Here is a 16,565-nt window from a genome sequence, read left to right as displayed (position 1 = left end):
TATTTATGCATATATAATCAACATATTAAGGTTACTGATACCATGAAAATCAAAGAAGAGTACCTGAGTTGCTATAAGGGCTACTGCCTCGGTGTAATTAAGGGGTAGGCCACGAGCCAGACGTTTCTGAGCTAGGAAACCAGCATTATGCAGAGCTAACTTCTCGATCTCTCTTGGTACCAACTTCATTTCAGATTGATCTGTTGAACACCCAATTCACAAAAATATTAGCTGAAATCACAAGATAGAGTATTAAACAAAGAAAAACTGTAAATACTTCCTATTTCCTTGTTTTAATTTATGCATATAATGACAATTAAAAGAAATGAAATTTTGACCGATAGACTATTTATAAGTCTTACGACAAATGAAAAAGCCGTATGTAAAACGCACTGAAGGGAGAGATCAGCCAACTGGAAGGCGAGCAGATCCCAACTCTTCATTAAAAAAAATGAAAATAGGAAAAAAATATTCGTAGTTAGGGTTTTTGTGGTTCCTAATCTAGCATGTTGCCGATTAATGATATTGCTACCCCCTTCCTCTCCCCGATAAATCTACCATCAAATGGAGAGAATCTATTGTGCTAACTGCATGAGCATGGCAGGCGGGAGTGGCAATATCAGATCTAATGGAAAAAATAAAAAGAATAATAAGAAAAAGTGAGTTCTTTTCTCTTAGGTTCTTTGAAAGAAAAGGGGAAGAAGAAAGATGGAATCGGGATATGCTCACCGTCGGTGACTGCTGAGCACAATGACTGCAAGAAAATGAGCATAAGAAATCGACACTTTACTCCTCCTAGCCGACCGGAGAAGAACTAAAGCAATGGAAGACTTGGGGTTGTTCCTTACGCCAGCTTGGCATCAGCAGCAACGTGGCAGCTCGTCCATGTTTACTTGGCATACAACTTATCATTGCGTTCATTGCATGTGTCCAAGTTGACTATCACCGAATCTGACGTCCTGATGTTGGTCCACAAATAGGGTTTGAGAAAATGGCCGTCGTAACGGGTTTTCAGGCATGGTGGTTGTTCAGCTATATGTTCCTTCATGCGAAATTAAAAAAAATATCTTTTGCAGTCGATTGTCAGAAAAATATATTTTATTTAAATCAATTATGATTTGAAGAATAAAGTATCATTTGTTCGATATTGATCATTACTTTTACTATAGCAATAATATAATGGCCATTGAAATTATTATTTTTAAAATCAAAAAAATGGCAGGCTAGGTACATTTAGATAAATACAATTATTATAACCATTGTAATGATGGGACTAGGTAAGATGTCTTAGGTGAAAAACCATCCCAATATTCCCTATCACCACTCGATCTTGCCTTGCATTTTTACTGTCCATAGCTAAAAAAATATTTTTTAATTTAATTAATAATGATTTTAACAATAATAGTATTAGTTGATCATTATTTAATTTTCTATTATAATAATGTACTAGCTATTATAATTATTAGTTTTAAACTCAAACAATTAGATGCATGGTGTATTTGGATAAATATCAACTATTATAACAATTGTAGTGATGGAGGTAAGGTCCTCATAAAAGACCACCCTCCAAGTGATCATACTTGATCATATGTCTCATTGATCAAATAGTCATGCATGCATGAAAGATTGCAATGGCGTTTCATACGAAAGAGGTAACCCGATTTTATAATGATTAGCGATGGTATCAATGGGTATGTTTTAATTAGTGCCGAAATGAGATCGGATACGGATCGGATATTAGTATATTCATATCTACATTTGTTTTGTTTGACAAATACAAATACGGATATGGTTGTTAGCTAATTGTAAAAATTTATATCCATATTTTTTAAAATAGATACGGACACAAATCGAATACCGAAAGTATGGATATAAATACGGATATAAATCGGATAATTAAACTTTATGACTATAGAATCAATAATATTACTAAGTGGATGATAAATGAAGTTAATAGCATGTTAATATGGTCATTTATTTTTCTTAAAAGTTCATAAGTGCTATATAAAATTAAATAAGATTACAAATAGAATCGAATATTCATATACGGATAGTTGTCTATCCATATTCATATCCATTTTTTCTTGACGGATATGAATACGAATATGGATACTAGTAGGATGCTCAAATTTCTATCCATATCTGAATAGTTTTGAATATGAAAATGGATCCGGATGGATATTATCCGATCCACTTTTACCCCTAGTTTTAATAGTAGGCGTACAACTTAAGCTGTTTGGGCCAAGTCAAGGTCTCTTGATAGCTCAAATTCATTTTATATCTTCCAACTCTCACAATCCAACCACATCTCTAATTGGGATTTCTTGGACCAAAATTAACCCCATCTTAAGCCAGAATTGTTTCAGGTTAGTATTAAATCAGGTTGAATTAGATCATGTGAATATGGTTATATTGGAAGAAAGAAAAAATCTAAGATAGAAGAAAGATTTGAACATTTTTTATTAGATTAGTAGTTGTTTAGTTAAGGCCTCAACCATCCATTAATTTTGATAATATATATTTACACAATTTTATAACTTAACAAGACTGCATATAGTTACATAAAACACAAATTAAAGTATAGAGTCGAGTTGGGATGGATTACAGATTCAAATTGGAAAAGTATAAAAATTTAGCTTATTGATCCAAGGTGCACTTGGACATGAAGTTTGATTATCAAAAAAAAAGTTCTATTCATATTTTATTTCATGCATGTTCAACCAGTAGATGGTGACTGGAAATGGTGAAACTAATTATATTTTCATCTCTAACCAGCAACAACACTCTCCATCCTGCAACGACATCCAGGGCTTGCTTTTAATTCCAAGACATCCTATATCAATCTTCTGCACAGTTGCTAGCCCACCTAAAACTCTTCTTGAATCTTCTGTCTGCCGCTCTAGATTAACTTGAGCTCAGTTTCAATTTCCAGAACAATTCTGATAGTTTTGGGTCTTTCATATCTTAAACCTTTCAATAGGGACTTCTAAATTTCATATAAACCCACTTGCATCTGTTCTGGTTTTGGAGGAATGAAGGAGCTGATTCCCATTTTTGTGCAATCTTTTGTCTGTAATAGATTCTATGCACTTATACACACCACTTTTAGGCCCGGAACTGCTCATGTTTAGGACCCCCTCATTAAATCTAGTTGTGATATTGTACTTTGGGGGGATTATTATATCTCATTCCAATTTAGGGCATTTTCAGTAAAATAGTATGCTCTCTTCCAAGTTTGCTTGTACTCCAGAAATTTTATTTTTGTATTGAGATAGTCTTTGTAACTTACATCTGCATTATCAAGAAATTTTACAAGCATAGTTTTTGTATGTTATTAAAAGGAATATATGGCCCCAGCTACCTTAGAAGTTAAAACTATAGAAAAATAACCCAGACATCCTGGCTCAAGGAGACATGGACAAAGAATAATAGACAAATCAGACTGAGGCCAAAATTACTCTATTGATCATATGTTTGGCAAACAGAATATCCTTTGCTTACCATAGCTTATTATTTCATTATATTTACTCCACTAGATCCATAGTCACAAACTCTTCCTAAGCATAAAATGGAATAGGCATATTTTTCAGTCTAGTGGCAACTTTAGTAGGTAGAAGCGTACCCAATTTTATGGCTTATACTTCAGCTACCTCACCTTTACTTTCCCCAATTTAGGCACAAAAGTGACACCAAGATACTGTTCCATTTCAATGTCCTTTGTTGTTCTTTGCAATTCCATCATCTTCTAAATCCAATTTTATCAAAGGCAACTATGATCAAAACTTCATTTCAAAAATTCAACTTAACCTACACCAAAAGTTGAAATAAGGAAAGGCAAACATCTTTGATTAAAAAGAATATTACCTTCCATCTAAATTTTACACAATCACTGCAAAAAAAAAGTTTTTTTTTCAACCAAATAACCAATAGAGCTAGTTGTCAATAGGAAACACATAGTTGAGGGTCTAATTTTTGTAGAAGTTCTGGAGGAAAAATAAGAAGATTAAAAGTTTTCTTGATTTTTTTGCATCTAATCAGACAAAAAATTGCACAAGATGATGTTTTTATGAGTCTCTTTAAACCCAAATATGGAGAAGAAGAAAAATTTGAGGCATGATTTCAAGAATAATTGAAAGCAACCATAACAACCTTGCAGTTGACCACCAAATCTTCTAGGATTCATATTGGACTGCAAAAATAGAGATTAAGGATAATGCACATATGAGCTGAAAATTTAACGCAACTAGACCTGTATTGGTAAGCCTATCACTTAAAAGTTAAAACAAAGGATTGAGAATATGCATGACAGCCCTACTGGCCAAGAACCAGTAGACTGTGGTTTGTTACAGCACAATTTTAGAGAACCAGGTTGAGCTGCCTCGTAGTGCACCGTACCAAGACATACAAATCCAAAAAGTCTTGATAACTTTTTTTTTAATTTTTTTCATTGCTAACCAAGCATATTGACCCTAAAAGGAGGCACATAACATACTGGCTAGTGACTGGTACAGTTCTGTACCTTGATTTCTGAATCCTAGTTTACAACTAATACTGCACTTTACTAAAAGAAATTAAAATCAAGCAAGCAAAAGCCATTACAAAAAACAGTCCAAATTTGCAACTTAAAATTGCATTGGACAGCTCTTCCTTCATATATGAAAATGTATGGAATTAGCAACAACTTTGAGAAGATTGGTTTAGTATTTCATGCCCCCCAAGCTCGTGGAAACTCCTCATAAAACGTCATGCTAGCATGTACTTCTTGCTTCAATTCATGATAGAGTGGTAGCACCCAATACATCATAATTCATATAAACCTTTTATTTCATATGAAAGGAGTAAAGCTTTTCTGGCATCCAGATTAGTCGAAAATAAAAGGTTATCAAATAGTCAACTTATGCAACAGTAGGTTGTTTTTTTTATGATGAACAACTTAAAGTAGGTCTCTTAGAAAACAATCATGGAATTTTTTTACCTAGAAAGTCGAGTAAAAAATTTGGTATGCTAACCAAGGACGGTAAGGAGAAATAGTTTAAAGAAAATGAATTGTATGGTAAATTAGTGCATCCAGAACAATTATAAGATTTAAAAAAAGAAAAGAAAAATCTATGGGTACCATGCCACGTGAGACGCAGATCTTGAATCTAATGTACAAAAATCAGTACATATATTGCAGCAAAAGAAAATATAAATTAAGAACATGTCTTAGAATCACCATCACACCTCACTATGTTCCCGAGCAGAGCTATAATTCTACCTAACTTACCAGAAATTTTTTTTTTTGATGGTTCTGCAATAGAACAAACAACCTGGCCATAATCCACTAAACCAAGAACTTAATGAAATTTTTGCATGAACTCTACATGAGCTACAGGTTAACATTTGACTCCAAATCCTCTAATAAAAACTAAATCCCTATGCATGCCATAAGTTTCAATCAAGTCCGTGACCTTAAAAAGAAATGTAACTCTAAACTACGCATTAATTTCGTCGAAAGCCACCTTATTTTATTTCAATTGACTGAAACAGCAAAACGAAAACCAATCTAGACAGGTTCATATTCAAGAACACAGATAGGGGGGGGGAAACAAGAAATTGAACTTACTATTCTAAGAACAAACATTCTGCAAACTTTAACCAATATATCGATGCAATCTTAAAACCATCTACCATAAAATGGGATCCTGGAATCGATTCTACGCATAAAAACCAGATAAATATGCATCTGATCACTGTTTTCATCATCAAAAGACCAAAGATATGCTATGAAATGCACAAAAGGATAAAATGCAGGAACAAGAAATAGGTAGGAAAATTAATAGCAATCGAATCCAGTAATTTCGAATGCTTACCTGAAATCAAAGAGCGCAATGGAAATCGCGGACAGAGAGAGAAAGAGAGACGAATTTTGGGGTATTTCTTTAACTTCCAATACCTCCAGAAGGTGCGACAGGGCGACACGGGCGATGTCAACGGACCGGTCGAGCTGAGACGGGTATTAAAACCCCAAAAACGGAACGGCCCTTAACATTTGGGACATTGGACGGGGTTTTCTTTTTACTTCGTCTCGACCGGAAGAATAATCATATTAGTTCGCGGAAAGCATTTTTCCTCCTATCAATATGATTCCTGAAAAACAAATTCCTATGAAGAGGATGCCTAGAAAAGTACATTTGGCATGTTTGGTTGACCATGGGAATGTGACAAATTTCCAAAATGCTTATGTTTGGTTGGCCATCCGCTTTCGTAGGAAAGTTATGTATAATTCCTATTATGCCCTTAATAAAAATGAGGTCTTTAATGCTTCTTTAATGCTGAAAGGCTTTTTTGGAAAAAAGTAAAAATGAATTGATTCTCACCTCATGGGAAAGTTACTTTTCCATGTTTCTCATGGAAAAGACTTTCCCATGAAATGTGGAAATCATATTCCTATGGGAATACAACTTTTCCGTCTTTTTCTTTTGAAAACTCAAACCAAACCAGAGGCATCTCATTACTTTCCCGTTGACCATACTTTTCCCCCTTCTTTTCCCGCGAACCAAACGAGCCCATAAGGTCGTCTAGCAGCGGGTGGTGGGAGGCCCGACCAACATTCCGGGTGAGGCTCGAGCTGCCCGATTCGGGTTTTTTTCTGGGCCAGAGCCGACTGAGAGGTCAACATCTACAGAACTTGAAATGATGGGAGTACGAAACCAGGTAGTTTATTGTTTTATTAGATTAAATAATTCAATTTTTGTAAGGTTGGAATCTCAACAATAGCCTTAAAGCTCTAATTATATCAACAAAAATGAGCGATAGAGGTAGGACAATTTAGGACTGGAATTGCTTTCTTCTATATTTTATATTTTATATGTTTAAAAAGTAAGATCACAAAAATAAAAAATAAAAATAAAAAAAAGTACATTTGATACTATTATTTTTATTTTTTAAAATCATCATTATTTTTATAAAAAATAAAAGTAAGTAATCCCTACTTTTATGATTTTCAAAAATAAAAAAGTCATAATGTCTAACACCACCTATATCACCTCCATCACCATCATTACGCCTTTGCGGCCACCGCAATCATCACCTCCATTATTACTGCTATCATCACTCTCACCATCATTGCACCTACGCTAGAGTGAGCAGCGGTTGTACCTAAAAAAAAAAAACATGAACGACTTAAAAAAATTTCTGAGAAAACAAATACATGCTGCCTTTTGCTCAACCTAGACCCTAGGGGCTTCAAGAAAGCTGAAACTGTGGGTATTAGACTGTTGAAAAAAATGATGGATATAAACTCTATATATATATATATATATATATATATATATATATATTGTGAAAGAAAAAAAGTCTGAGTCAAAATTCAAATCCACATAGCCAGCTTCCTGGTCGCTGCCGCAATCCACCGTCAAAACCCAAGCATTGGTTAACGAGGCTTCATATACCTTTTCTTTTCATTTATTTACCTATTTCTTGATAAGACCACTCTTTATTTGACCACCTTCTATTATAACAATACTTGTAAGCAATAATCATGTACTCTTAAGTTTGACCAAACTAACATTTTGGCTAGTCCTGGGACTCTAATTCAAATCCTTAAATTTACTTTGGAAAACTACATTAAGTTGTATGTCACATTTTGACCACATCTTAACAAGTGGAAATAAGGAAGATATAAGAGAAAATGTTTTCTGAAAAAAAAGAGGGGAAAGGGAATCAGTGGGATACGATGGGCCTTGTTAATTTTATTGGTCCAAATCATGATAATGATACCATTCAAGTGTGGATGTACTTGTCAATATATTTAGTCATCAATGCTCTCGATCAAAAAGCTTTGGGGTAATTAATCCCCCACCCTCCAAAAGATCGCATTATAACAAAAAGTCCCCGTTGACCGATCTTAAAATCTTCCGTCCAATATCTCCACCAAGTTTAATTCCCGGTCCCTGAGCCCCTTTTATTTTTTCAAAAAAATGACAAAAATACCCTATGCCCCTATTGATCTCCTATTTCCAGAAGAAGGAGAAGAAAAAGGTACGGCCGCCACTGACCATGGCCCGTCCCCGCCCAAGCTCCCTCCCGCGGCCGCCATCAGCCCCAGCTCGCCCCCTCCCGCAGCCTCGCCCCCTCCCGTGCCCTGCCCCTCTTGATCTTCCGTTCCCAGAAGAAAAAGAAGAAGAAAAAGGCCCAGCCGCCGCTGATCGCGGCTCGTGCCCGCCTGAGCTCCCTCCCGTGGCCGCCGCCGGCCCCGGCTCGCCCCCTCCCGAGCCCCCTCCCACGGCCTCGCCCCCTCCCGAGCCCCCTCCCACAGCTTGCCCCCACCTGAGCTCCCTCCCGCGGCCGCCGTCGGCCCCGGCTTGCCCCCTCCCAAGCCCTCTCCCACGGTCGCGCCGCCAGAAATGCCCCGCCCCTTCACGAGCCCCCTCCTGCGGCCGTCGCCGGCCACAACCCGTTCTCCTCCCGCGGCTTGGCCCCTTTCTAGGGCCGCCGGCCTCGCGGGAGGAGAAGCGTTTTCCGCTGGCCAACTGCCGCTGCCAGCCACGCCCCCTCCCGCGGCTCCCTCCAACGGCCGCCATGGCCCGGCCCCCTTCCGGCGCCGCCGGCTCACGGGAGGAGAAGAAAGAAGAAGAAGGGAAGAAGAGAAGGAAAAAAAAGAAAAAAAAAGAAAAGAAAAGAAAAAGAAGAAAAGAAAAAAAGAAACAAAAATAAATAAATAAATGCATAAATAAATAAATAAATATAAATGAACGAATAAATAAATAAATAAATAATATATTTTAATGAAATAAAATAATTATATATATATAAATAAATAAAGCCGCCACGGCCAGGCCTTCTCCTGCGGCCCCCTTCCGGCGCTGCCGGCTCGCGGGAGGAGAAGAAAGAAGAAAGAAGAAGAAAGGAAGAAGAGAAAAAAAAAAGAAAAAAAAAGAAAAGGAAAGAAAAAGAAAAATAGAAAAGAAAAAAAGAAAACAAAACAAAACAAAAGAAAAGAAAAAAAACAGAAGAAAAGGAAAGAAAAAGAAGATTTAAGTGTGTGCAAAGAAAATTTAATTGTGTATAGAGAACACTTAACTATGTGCATACTGCACATACTTAACTGTGTGATGCATATAACACTTAACTGTATGCAGAGAAGATTTAAGTGTGCGCAGAGAAGACTTAATTGTATATAGAAAATATTTAACTTGACTATATAATGTATAGAATACTTAACTATGTTGAGAGAAGATTTAAGTGTGTGCAAAGAAGACTTAATTGTGCGCAGAGAAGAGAAAAAAAGAAAAAGAAAAAAAAAAGAGAAGGAAAGAAAAAAAAAGAAAAAGAAAGAAAAAAGGAAAGAAAAAGAAGGAAAGAAAAGGAAAGAAAAGGAAAGAAAAGAAGAAAAGGAAAAAAAGAAAAGGAAAAAAAAGAAAACAAAACAAAAGAAGAAAAAGGAAAGAAAAAGAAGAAAAGGAAAAAAAAGGAAAAAAAAGGAAAGAAAAAAGAAGAAAATAAAAGAAAAAGGAAGAAAAGGAAAGAAAAAGAAGAAAAGGAAAAAAAAGAAGAAGAAAAATGAAAGAAAAAGAAGAGAAGGAAAGAAAAAGAAAAAAAGGAAAGAAAAGAAGAAAAGGAAAGAAAAAGAAGAAAATGAAAAAAAAAGAAAAAAAGAAGAAGAAAAATGAAAGAAAAAAAAAAGAGCACTTAACTGTGTGATGCATAGAACTCTTAACTGTGTGCAGAGAAGATTTAAATATGTGAAGAGAAATTTTAATTGTGTACAAAGAAAACTTAACTGTGTGATGCATAGAATACTTAACTGTATGCAGAGAAGATTTAAATATATGCAGAGAAGACTTAATTATGTACATAAAAATTTAACTGTGTGGTGCACATAGTTAAGTATTATCTGTACATAATTAAATTTTCTCTGCACACACTTAACTATGTGATGCAGAGAACACTTAATTGTGTGCAGAGAAAAAAAAAGAAAAGAAGGAAAGAAATAGAAGAAGAAAAAGGAAAAAAAAGAAAAAAAGGAAAGAAAAAGAAAAAAGGGAAAGAAAAAGAAGGAAAGAAAAGAAAAAGAAAAAAAGGAAAGAAAAAGAAGGAAAGGGAAAGAAAAAGAAGAAAAGGGAAAAAGAAAAAGAAAAGAAAAAAGAGGAAGAAAAATGAAAGAAAAAGAACACTAAACTGTGTGATGCACGCAGTTAAGTATTCTCTGTACACAATTAAGTGTGTGCAAAGAAGATTTAAGTGTCTGAAAAAAAACTTAATTATATGCAGAGAATATTTAACTTCACTGTGTGCTGTATAGAACACTTAAATATGTGTAGAGAAGATTTAAGTATGTGCAGAGAAAACTTAATTATGTATAGAGAATACATAACTATGTACAAAGAAGATTTAAGTGTGTGCAGAGAAGACTTAATTATGTAAAAAAAGAATAAAAAAAGAAAAAAAAGGAAAGAAAAGCAAATAAGGAAAGAAAAAGAAGAAAAAGAAAAAAGGAAAGAAAAAGCAAATAAGGAAAGAAAAAGAAGAAAATGGAAAAAGGAAAGAAAAAGAAAAAAAAAAGGAAAGAAAAGGAAAAAAAGGAAAGAAAAAAGAAGAAGATAAATGAAAAAGAAAGAAAAGGAAAGAAAAAGAAGAAAAAGGAAAGAAAAGGAAGAAAAGAAGAAAAAAAGAAAAAAAGAAAAGAAAAAAAGAAGAAGAAAAAGGAAAGAAATCGAAGAGAAGAAAAGAAAAAGAACATTTAACTGTGTGATGCATAGAACACTTAACTATGTACAGAGAAGATTTGTATGCAAAAAAAACTTAATTATGTACATATAATACTTAACTTAACTGTGTGATGTATAGAACACTTAACTATATGCAGAGAAGATTTAAATATGTACAGAGAAGCTTGGCACATAGGTAATATACCATGGCACACATTTAAGTAAGCTTGATACACAGTTAATCAATGTTTGAACACTTAATCTAGTCTGACACATAGTTAAATCTTCTCGGCACATAGTTAAGTAAGATTTAACTGTGTGCTAGGCTGGATTAAGTGTTCAAACATTGACTAACTGTGTGCCAAGCTTATTTAAATATGTGCCATATTATATTACATATGTACCAAGCTTACTAACCTAACTGCCACTTACTAATCATTTTTCTTTTTCTTTTTTTTTCTTTTTCTTTTCTTCTTTTTCTTTTCCTTCTCTTCTTTTTCTTTCCTTTTTCTTCTTTTTTTTTTCTTTTCTTCTTTTTCTTTCCTTTTCTTCCTTTTCTTTCCTTTTCTTTCTTTTTTTTCTTTTCTTTTTTCTTCTATTCTTCTCCTTCCTTCTTATTTATTTATTTTTATTTTATTTCATTGAAATATATTTAGTTATTATCTTATTTATTTATTTATTTCTTTATTCATTCATTCATAGATATAATTATTTATTTATTTATTTATTTATTTCTTTTTTCTTCTTTTCTTTCCTTTTCTTTTCTTTTTTTCCCTTTTTCTTCTTTTTTTTCTTTTCTTTTTTCTTCTCTTCCTCTCCTCCCTTCTTATTTATTTATTTATTTATTATTTTATTTCATTGAGATATATTTAGTTATTATCTTAATTATTTTTTTATTCGTTCATTCGTAAATATATTTATTTATACATTTATTTATTTATTTATTTATTCTTCTTTTCTCCCTCATTTTTTTCTTTTCTTCTTTTTCTTTCCTTTTTCTTCTTTTTTTCTTCTTTTCTTTTTTCTTTGCTTCTTGTCCTCCATTTTTCTCCTCCCGCGAGGTCGGTGGTGCCGAAAGAAGGGCGGGCCGCGGCGGCCGCGGGAGGGGGTTGGCCGACCCGGTGCGGTTGGCGAGCCGTGGCGGCCACTAGCGGAGGCCTCCTCCTCCTCTGAATCATGCCACGGATCTCTTCTCCACTCGGGAGGCGGGTCGTGCTCGGGGAAGATGGCTCTCTGTCGGATCGGGGCGCAGTCGACGGCGACGCGGTGGATCTCCTTTCCGCATTGGTCGTGGCCGGTCGGCGACGGAGTTTTCCCTTTCCTCCACGAAAGATCTCGGCTTGGAAGAGGGAGGAGGCGGATTGTGGCCAGTGACGGAGAGAGAAAAGGGGCTTCGGAAGAAGAGAGAGCGCCCACAAAAAAATGGAGGAATTGATTGACTTCTTTTATTGCGAGGAGGAGTAAAAGGTAATTTCGTCTCCAAATATAAATCTAAAATCGTAAAGAACCGGGAGTTAAACCATCGGTCAATAGGGACGTTTCCTTATGTTCCGGTCCAACACCGGACCGCCCATCAATTACCCCAAAAGCTTTCCATGAACGGCATCTATTTTCAACCAAATGACCGCGTGCATTCAAACATCGTTTCTGTTCAAAAGATCCACCCTTGCATACGAAGAATAATGGACTAACTGAACCCCCACCCTCTCCACTCCATATATATCTCCAACCTCATTATGTTGCAAACATCCATGGCTTTTCTATAGCTTCTTCCTTCACCAACTGCTCTCGCTCTCCCTCTCTCTCTTCCTAATCACCATGTCTGCTCTTCAAGGGTGGTTCCTTCTACTGATGCTGATGGCTCCTCTATTCATTTCATCCACCGGAGCTTGGCCACCCAGATTTCTTGTGTCAGTTTCCGATCGGTCTGCCTCGTCACTTCGATCATGGCTGCAGCTGCATCTTGCCGAAGCTCTGCCAAGGGGAAGAACGACGCCGTCCGGGCCATCAACCTGCACCCACTACAGCAGCTATGGAGTCAGGAGGTGCCCGTTGAAGCTAAGGAAAACCAGTGGGTCTCTCCACAGGACTAGACTACCTTCCCACTCATAGAAGATTTTTGGCCTGAGGATTCACCTTATACCTCATCTCTAACTATTTTTCCCAGGCTCTTTCCTGAACACGAAGCCACAGTCGCAAGGCTGGCTGGGGTGATATTTGTAATTAGCATGGTCAGCACGATTTCTTTATCTAAAGGAACAAGTTTCATGCATGGGAGAAGCGGAAAATAAAATAAGCTTCATTGCATTATGTCTATAATTTTGTTGATTTGTTAGAATATGGCTTTGCAAGAATATATATCTTTGGTGTGCTTGTCAGAGGAAAAGTCTTTGTTACGTTTTTCACGGGTGGGCGCTTCGCTAACACAAAGATCCCGCAAATGTACAAACAAGTGTGTGGGAAATTTCAATCAACCCCACGTCACAATGCATATAATTTTAAATTTATTTTAAAATGATAGGTGCTTAATTGAAAAAATGTGGCCATCCATGCAACAACTCCATTATGGTTAGTTCTCACCAAACGATCAGGGCCCAATTCTTTAAATTTGATCTACCATCCCAAGATCGTTCGGTGTCAAAAAATAATAGAATTTAGAAATCTCTAGCCTATGCATCGATCTATTAGTCAAAATAGATATAGTTTAAAAAATTTCAAAAAACGTCTGTTTTCTGATCTTCCAGTCAAGAACAATTTTATTAGGATTATTATGTGGGAGACTACATATTAATTCTACTTTTCCTTTGTATCTTTGTATATAGGATAGTCTATACTCTTTTTGAGAGAAGAGAAGTAAATGTTCCTCTGAGGCCTAAAATCAATAATCAAATATCCAAATTGAAGGTCCACATAATCTATATCAATATAGAAGTACCTAAAAGTCAAAAATTACTTGTTTATGGTCTCCAAGCTATACATCAAACAGATGTAAAGTGGAAGGTTTCATTATGCTCGTGCGCTAAAATATATAAAAATTACTTAAATTGAGAATCCACCTTATTGACCATGATATATATATGTTAAAATATTTATAGATTGAGAATTAATAGATTTTAATATTTAGATCATAAAAAAATATGGTCTCATATCATTATAAATATATATTTTTGCACCCACTTAATATATAGGTTAGAGGTTACCAAACTTGTAATTTCATTTTTTAATCATTTTTAACAATATAGACCATAATCAATAGTGTGGATCTTGATTTGGATGATTGATTATTGATTTGCAAAATGAGAGGAGTAGGTATTCTCTTCTCTCGAGAGAGGGGTAGTCCATCTCTCTCTATGTATGTGTATATTGAACGGGTGATTGCTTTCAAACAACCAATTCAACAAAAATAGTAAAATGATAATTCAAATCAGGAAATGGGCATACTAGCATGCCTCACTGTAACAAAATAATAGTCAAATAACAGTATTTGTTTAGATTATATATATATATATATATATATATATATATATAACGCTCAAAGAAGAGCATTGCTATGTGGCCCCATGAGGTGCACGGTAACAATCCTCTTGCCAGATGGCAGAAATAATGGTGGGCCTCATGGATTTATTGCCCGTATGGAGTTGCCAAGTTAGTATTGTGGGCTAGTTAAATTTTTCATGTACACTTTATAGTTGCACCTAGGAATTTTTTTTGAAAGGCTGGTGCAGGAGAATTGTGCCATGCTCACCTAATTGCTGGATTTTGTCGTTTATTCTATTACCACTTTATATTCTGCACACAAAAGTCATGGTGCTCTATGGACTCCTACATAGTAGAAAAGGTATTTCAATACTTTAAGAAAAGGATCATCCAAAAAAGAATTGTCTGGGAAAGAGCATCCATGAGGAAGCATCATCCGCGATGGATTTGGATTCCCATCTTGTGTCCTTCCTCTCCCTTTTTTTTTTGCCACAGTAATTTCTGGATTCCGTGAAGTATTGATATCTTTATTTCTTAATTTTATGATGTTTCGATCTTTTGATTTCTTATGTTTGATTGATCCCATCTTGTTTTTCTGAACATGGATATCCATGTAGAAAATCACGTTTTTTCATCTTATAGATCTATTTATATGCCTAAGATGCATAGATTTTATTTTGTATAGGATCTAGGATGCATAAATTTATCTCCTATAGATTTGTCCTATAGATATGTCCATTTTCTAAGACATTTGATCAGAGTTCTCTGAGCACAAATTTCTTGGAGTTGTATTCGCGCACTGGATGTTTGTGTGGAGCATTATATGACAAAAAAATAGCTTCAAGGGAAAGGAAGAGCAATGATACCATAGTTGAATCTGCGCACATATCATGTCTCCTTTTCTTTGGACAGTAGGTCAAAACATCCCTATTGCCTTATACACATATTCACTTGTATATAAGCTTCATTCAATAATAAAAGCTTGGTGGCATCTTGCCTCCCTTATCAACAAATATATGCATGCATACATGGATATATGTATATGTGTGTGTGTGTAGTTGAATCTGCGCACATATCATGTCTCCTTTCCTTTGGACAGCAGGTCAATACATCCTTACTGCCTTATGTACATATTCATTTATATATAAGCTTCATTCAATAATAAAAGCTAGGTGGTATCTTGCCTCTCTTATCATCAAATATATGCATACATACATGCATATATATATATATATATATATATATATATATATATATATATATATATATATATATATATATATATATATATATATATATATATATATATATATATATATAGACACACACACATATGTATGTATGTATGTATGTATATGCTTGTTATTGTAATACATTTTCTTGAAAATCATGAGTGCATTAAAAACGAAGAGCCATGTTCCTAAATGGTGAGCCCTCAAGTGGATAGAACAATTGGCGAAAGGACCAAAATTGCAACAAAGATTTTGAAGTTAGTTGCCGTGATAGCTCTAAATTTATATGCAGAAAGAAATAATTGAATAATAAAAACATGATGCAAATGGTTGATGCTGTGTAGATTTAAATATGATTCAATTTATCTAAACTTGACGCCAAGGAAAGTACTTTTGATCTACCGACTCACCCCAGGTGGGTTGAGCTAGGTTTTCCTTCTTATCGATCAGTGGAGTGCTAAAATACATAATATTTGGGTCAAGAGAGATGTTGTCACTTGCACTTTATTATATTTGAGATCCATAATATCCAAAACTGGAATATAGTTTAATTTTCTAGAGGTAGCATCCACTAAAAGTAGAGTCTGTGATAAAATAACAGGGGTTCTATAAAAATCAGTATATTTGCTTATATTCTTAATTCATGAGAACTAACAATATATAAAAAATCCTTCTAGCATATATTAGGAGTATCTTTGGTATTATATGGCAAGTAATCTTGGATTCCCATTGCATGCCAAATAGGTTACTTGTTGATGCTCAGAAATCGTCAATGTTTGGGTGATGATATACTAAACATGGTGATCTTAGATCACTGGACCTTAGATTATCCTAGGATGAGGATCACTAGTGATCTTAAATTACCTTGGTGATCCCATTTGGGTTACCAAACACCCCTTAGGTCATATGAGTACTCAAGCTAATTCCATATCAATCAACCTAGATCTTGTATTGTAGCAAAATCCTTCCTTTAATAGTAAGCCATCTTAATCAATGCCTTCCATAGTGACCGATTTTCTTCAAAGAACCTCTAGATCCATTTCGAAAGTATGACTATTTTGAACTCTTCTAAGTTCTTAATCCCAAGACTACCTTGCTTCTTTGATTTTCAAACATTTTTTAAGCTTACAAGGCAATGAAAGACTAAGGTAGCCATTTCCTTTCC

At 35.0% G+C, this 16,565-nt stretch overlaps 1 protein-coding gene across 5 annotated transcripts in view; it reads right to left on the bottom strand.

The window, feature by feature from the left end:
* Positions 1-6,006, bottom strand: part of LOC103719873 (urease) — a 34,291-nt gene extending 28,285 nt beyond the window's left edge. The window contains exons 1-3 of one of the 5 annotated variants that reach the window (XM_039133757.1): positions 5,853-5,990; positions 730-959; positions 64-200 (exon numbers count right to left, since the gene is read on the bottom strand). In XM_039133757.1, coding sequence (XP_038989685.1) covers positions 64-200; positions 730-772 — 180 coding nt within the window. In that variant the 5' untranslated portion in view covers positions 773-959; positions 5,853-5,990. Of the gene's footprint in view, positions 1-63; positions 201-729; positions 1,043-5,852 lie in introns of those variants that run through there. The other 4 variants (XM_039133756.1, XM_008809331.4, XM_008809333.4 and 1 more) reach the window with 4 other exon arrangements.
* Between the last annotated feature and the right edge of the window lie 10,559 nt (positions 6,007-16,565).

Source organism: Phoenix dactylifera, chromosome 14 (genome assembly GCF_009389715.1).
Source record: "Phoenix dactylifera cultivar Barhee BC4 chromosome 14, palm_55x_up_171113_PBpolish2nd_filt_p, whole genome shotgun sequence".
Classification (NCBI taxonomy): Eukaryota; Viridiplantae; Streptophyta; class Magnoliopsida; order Arecales; family Arecaceae; genus Phoenix; species Phoenix dactylifera.
This window is presented reverse-complemented; position numbering and strand designations above follow the sequence as displayed.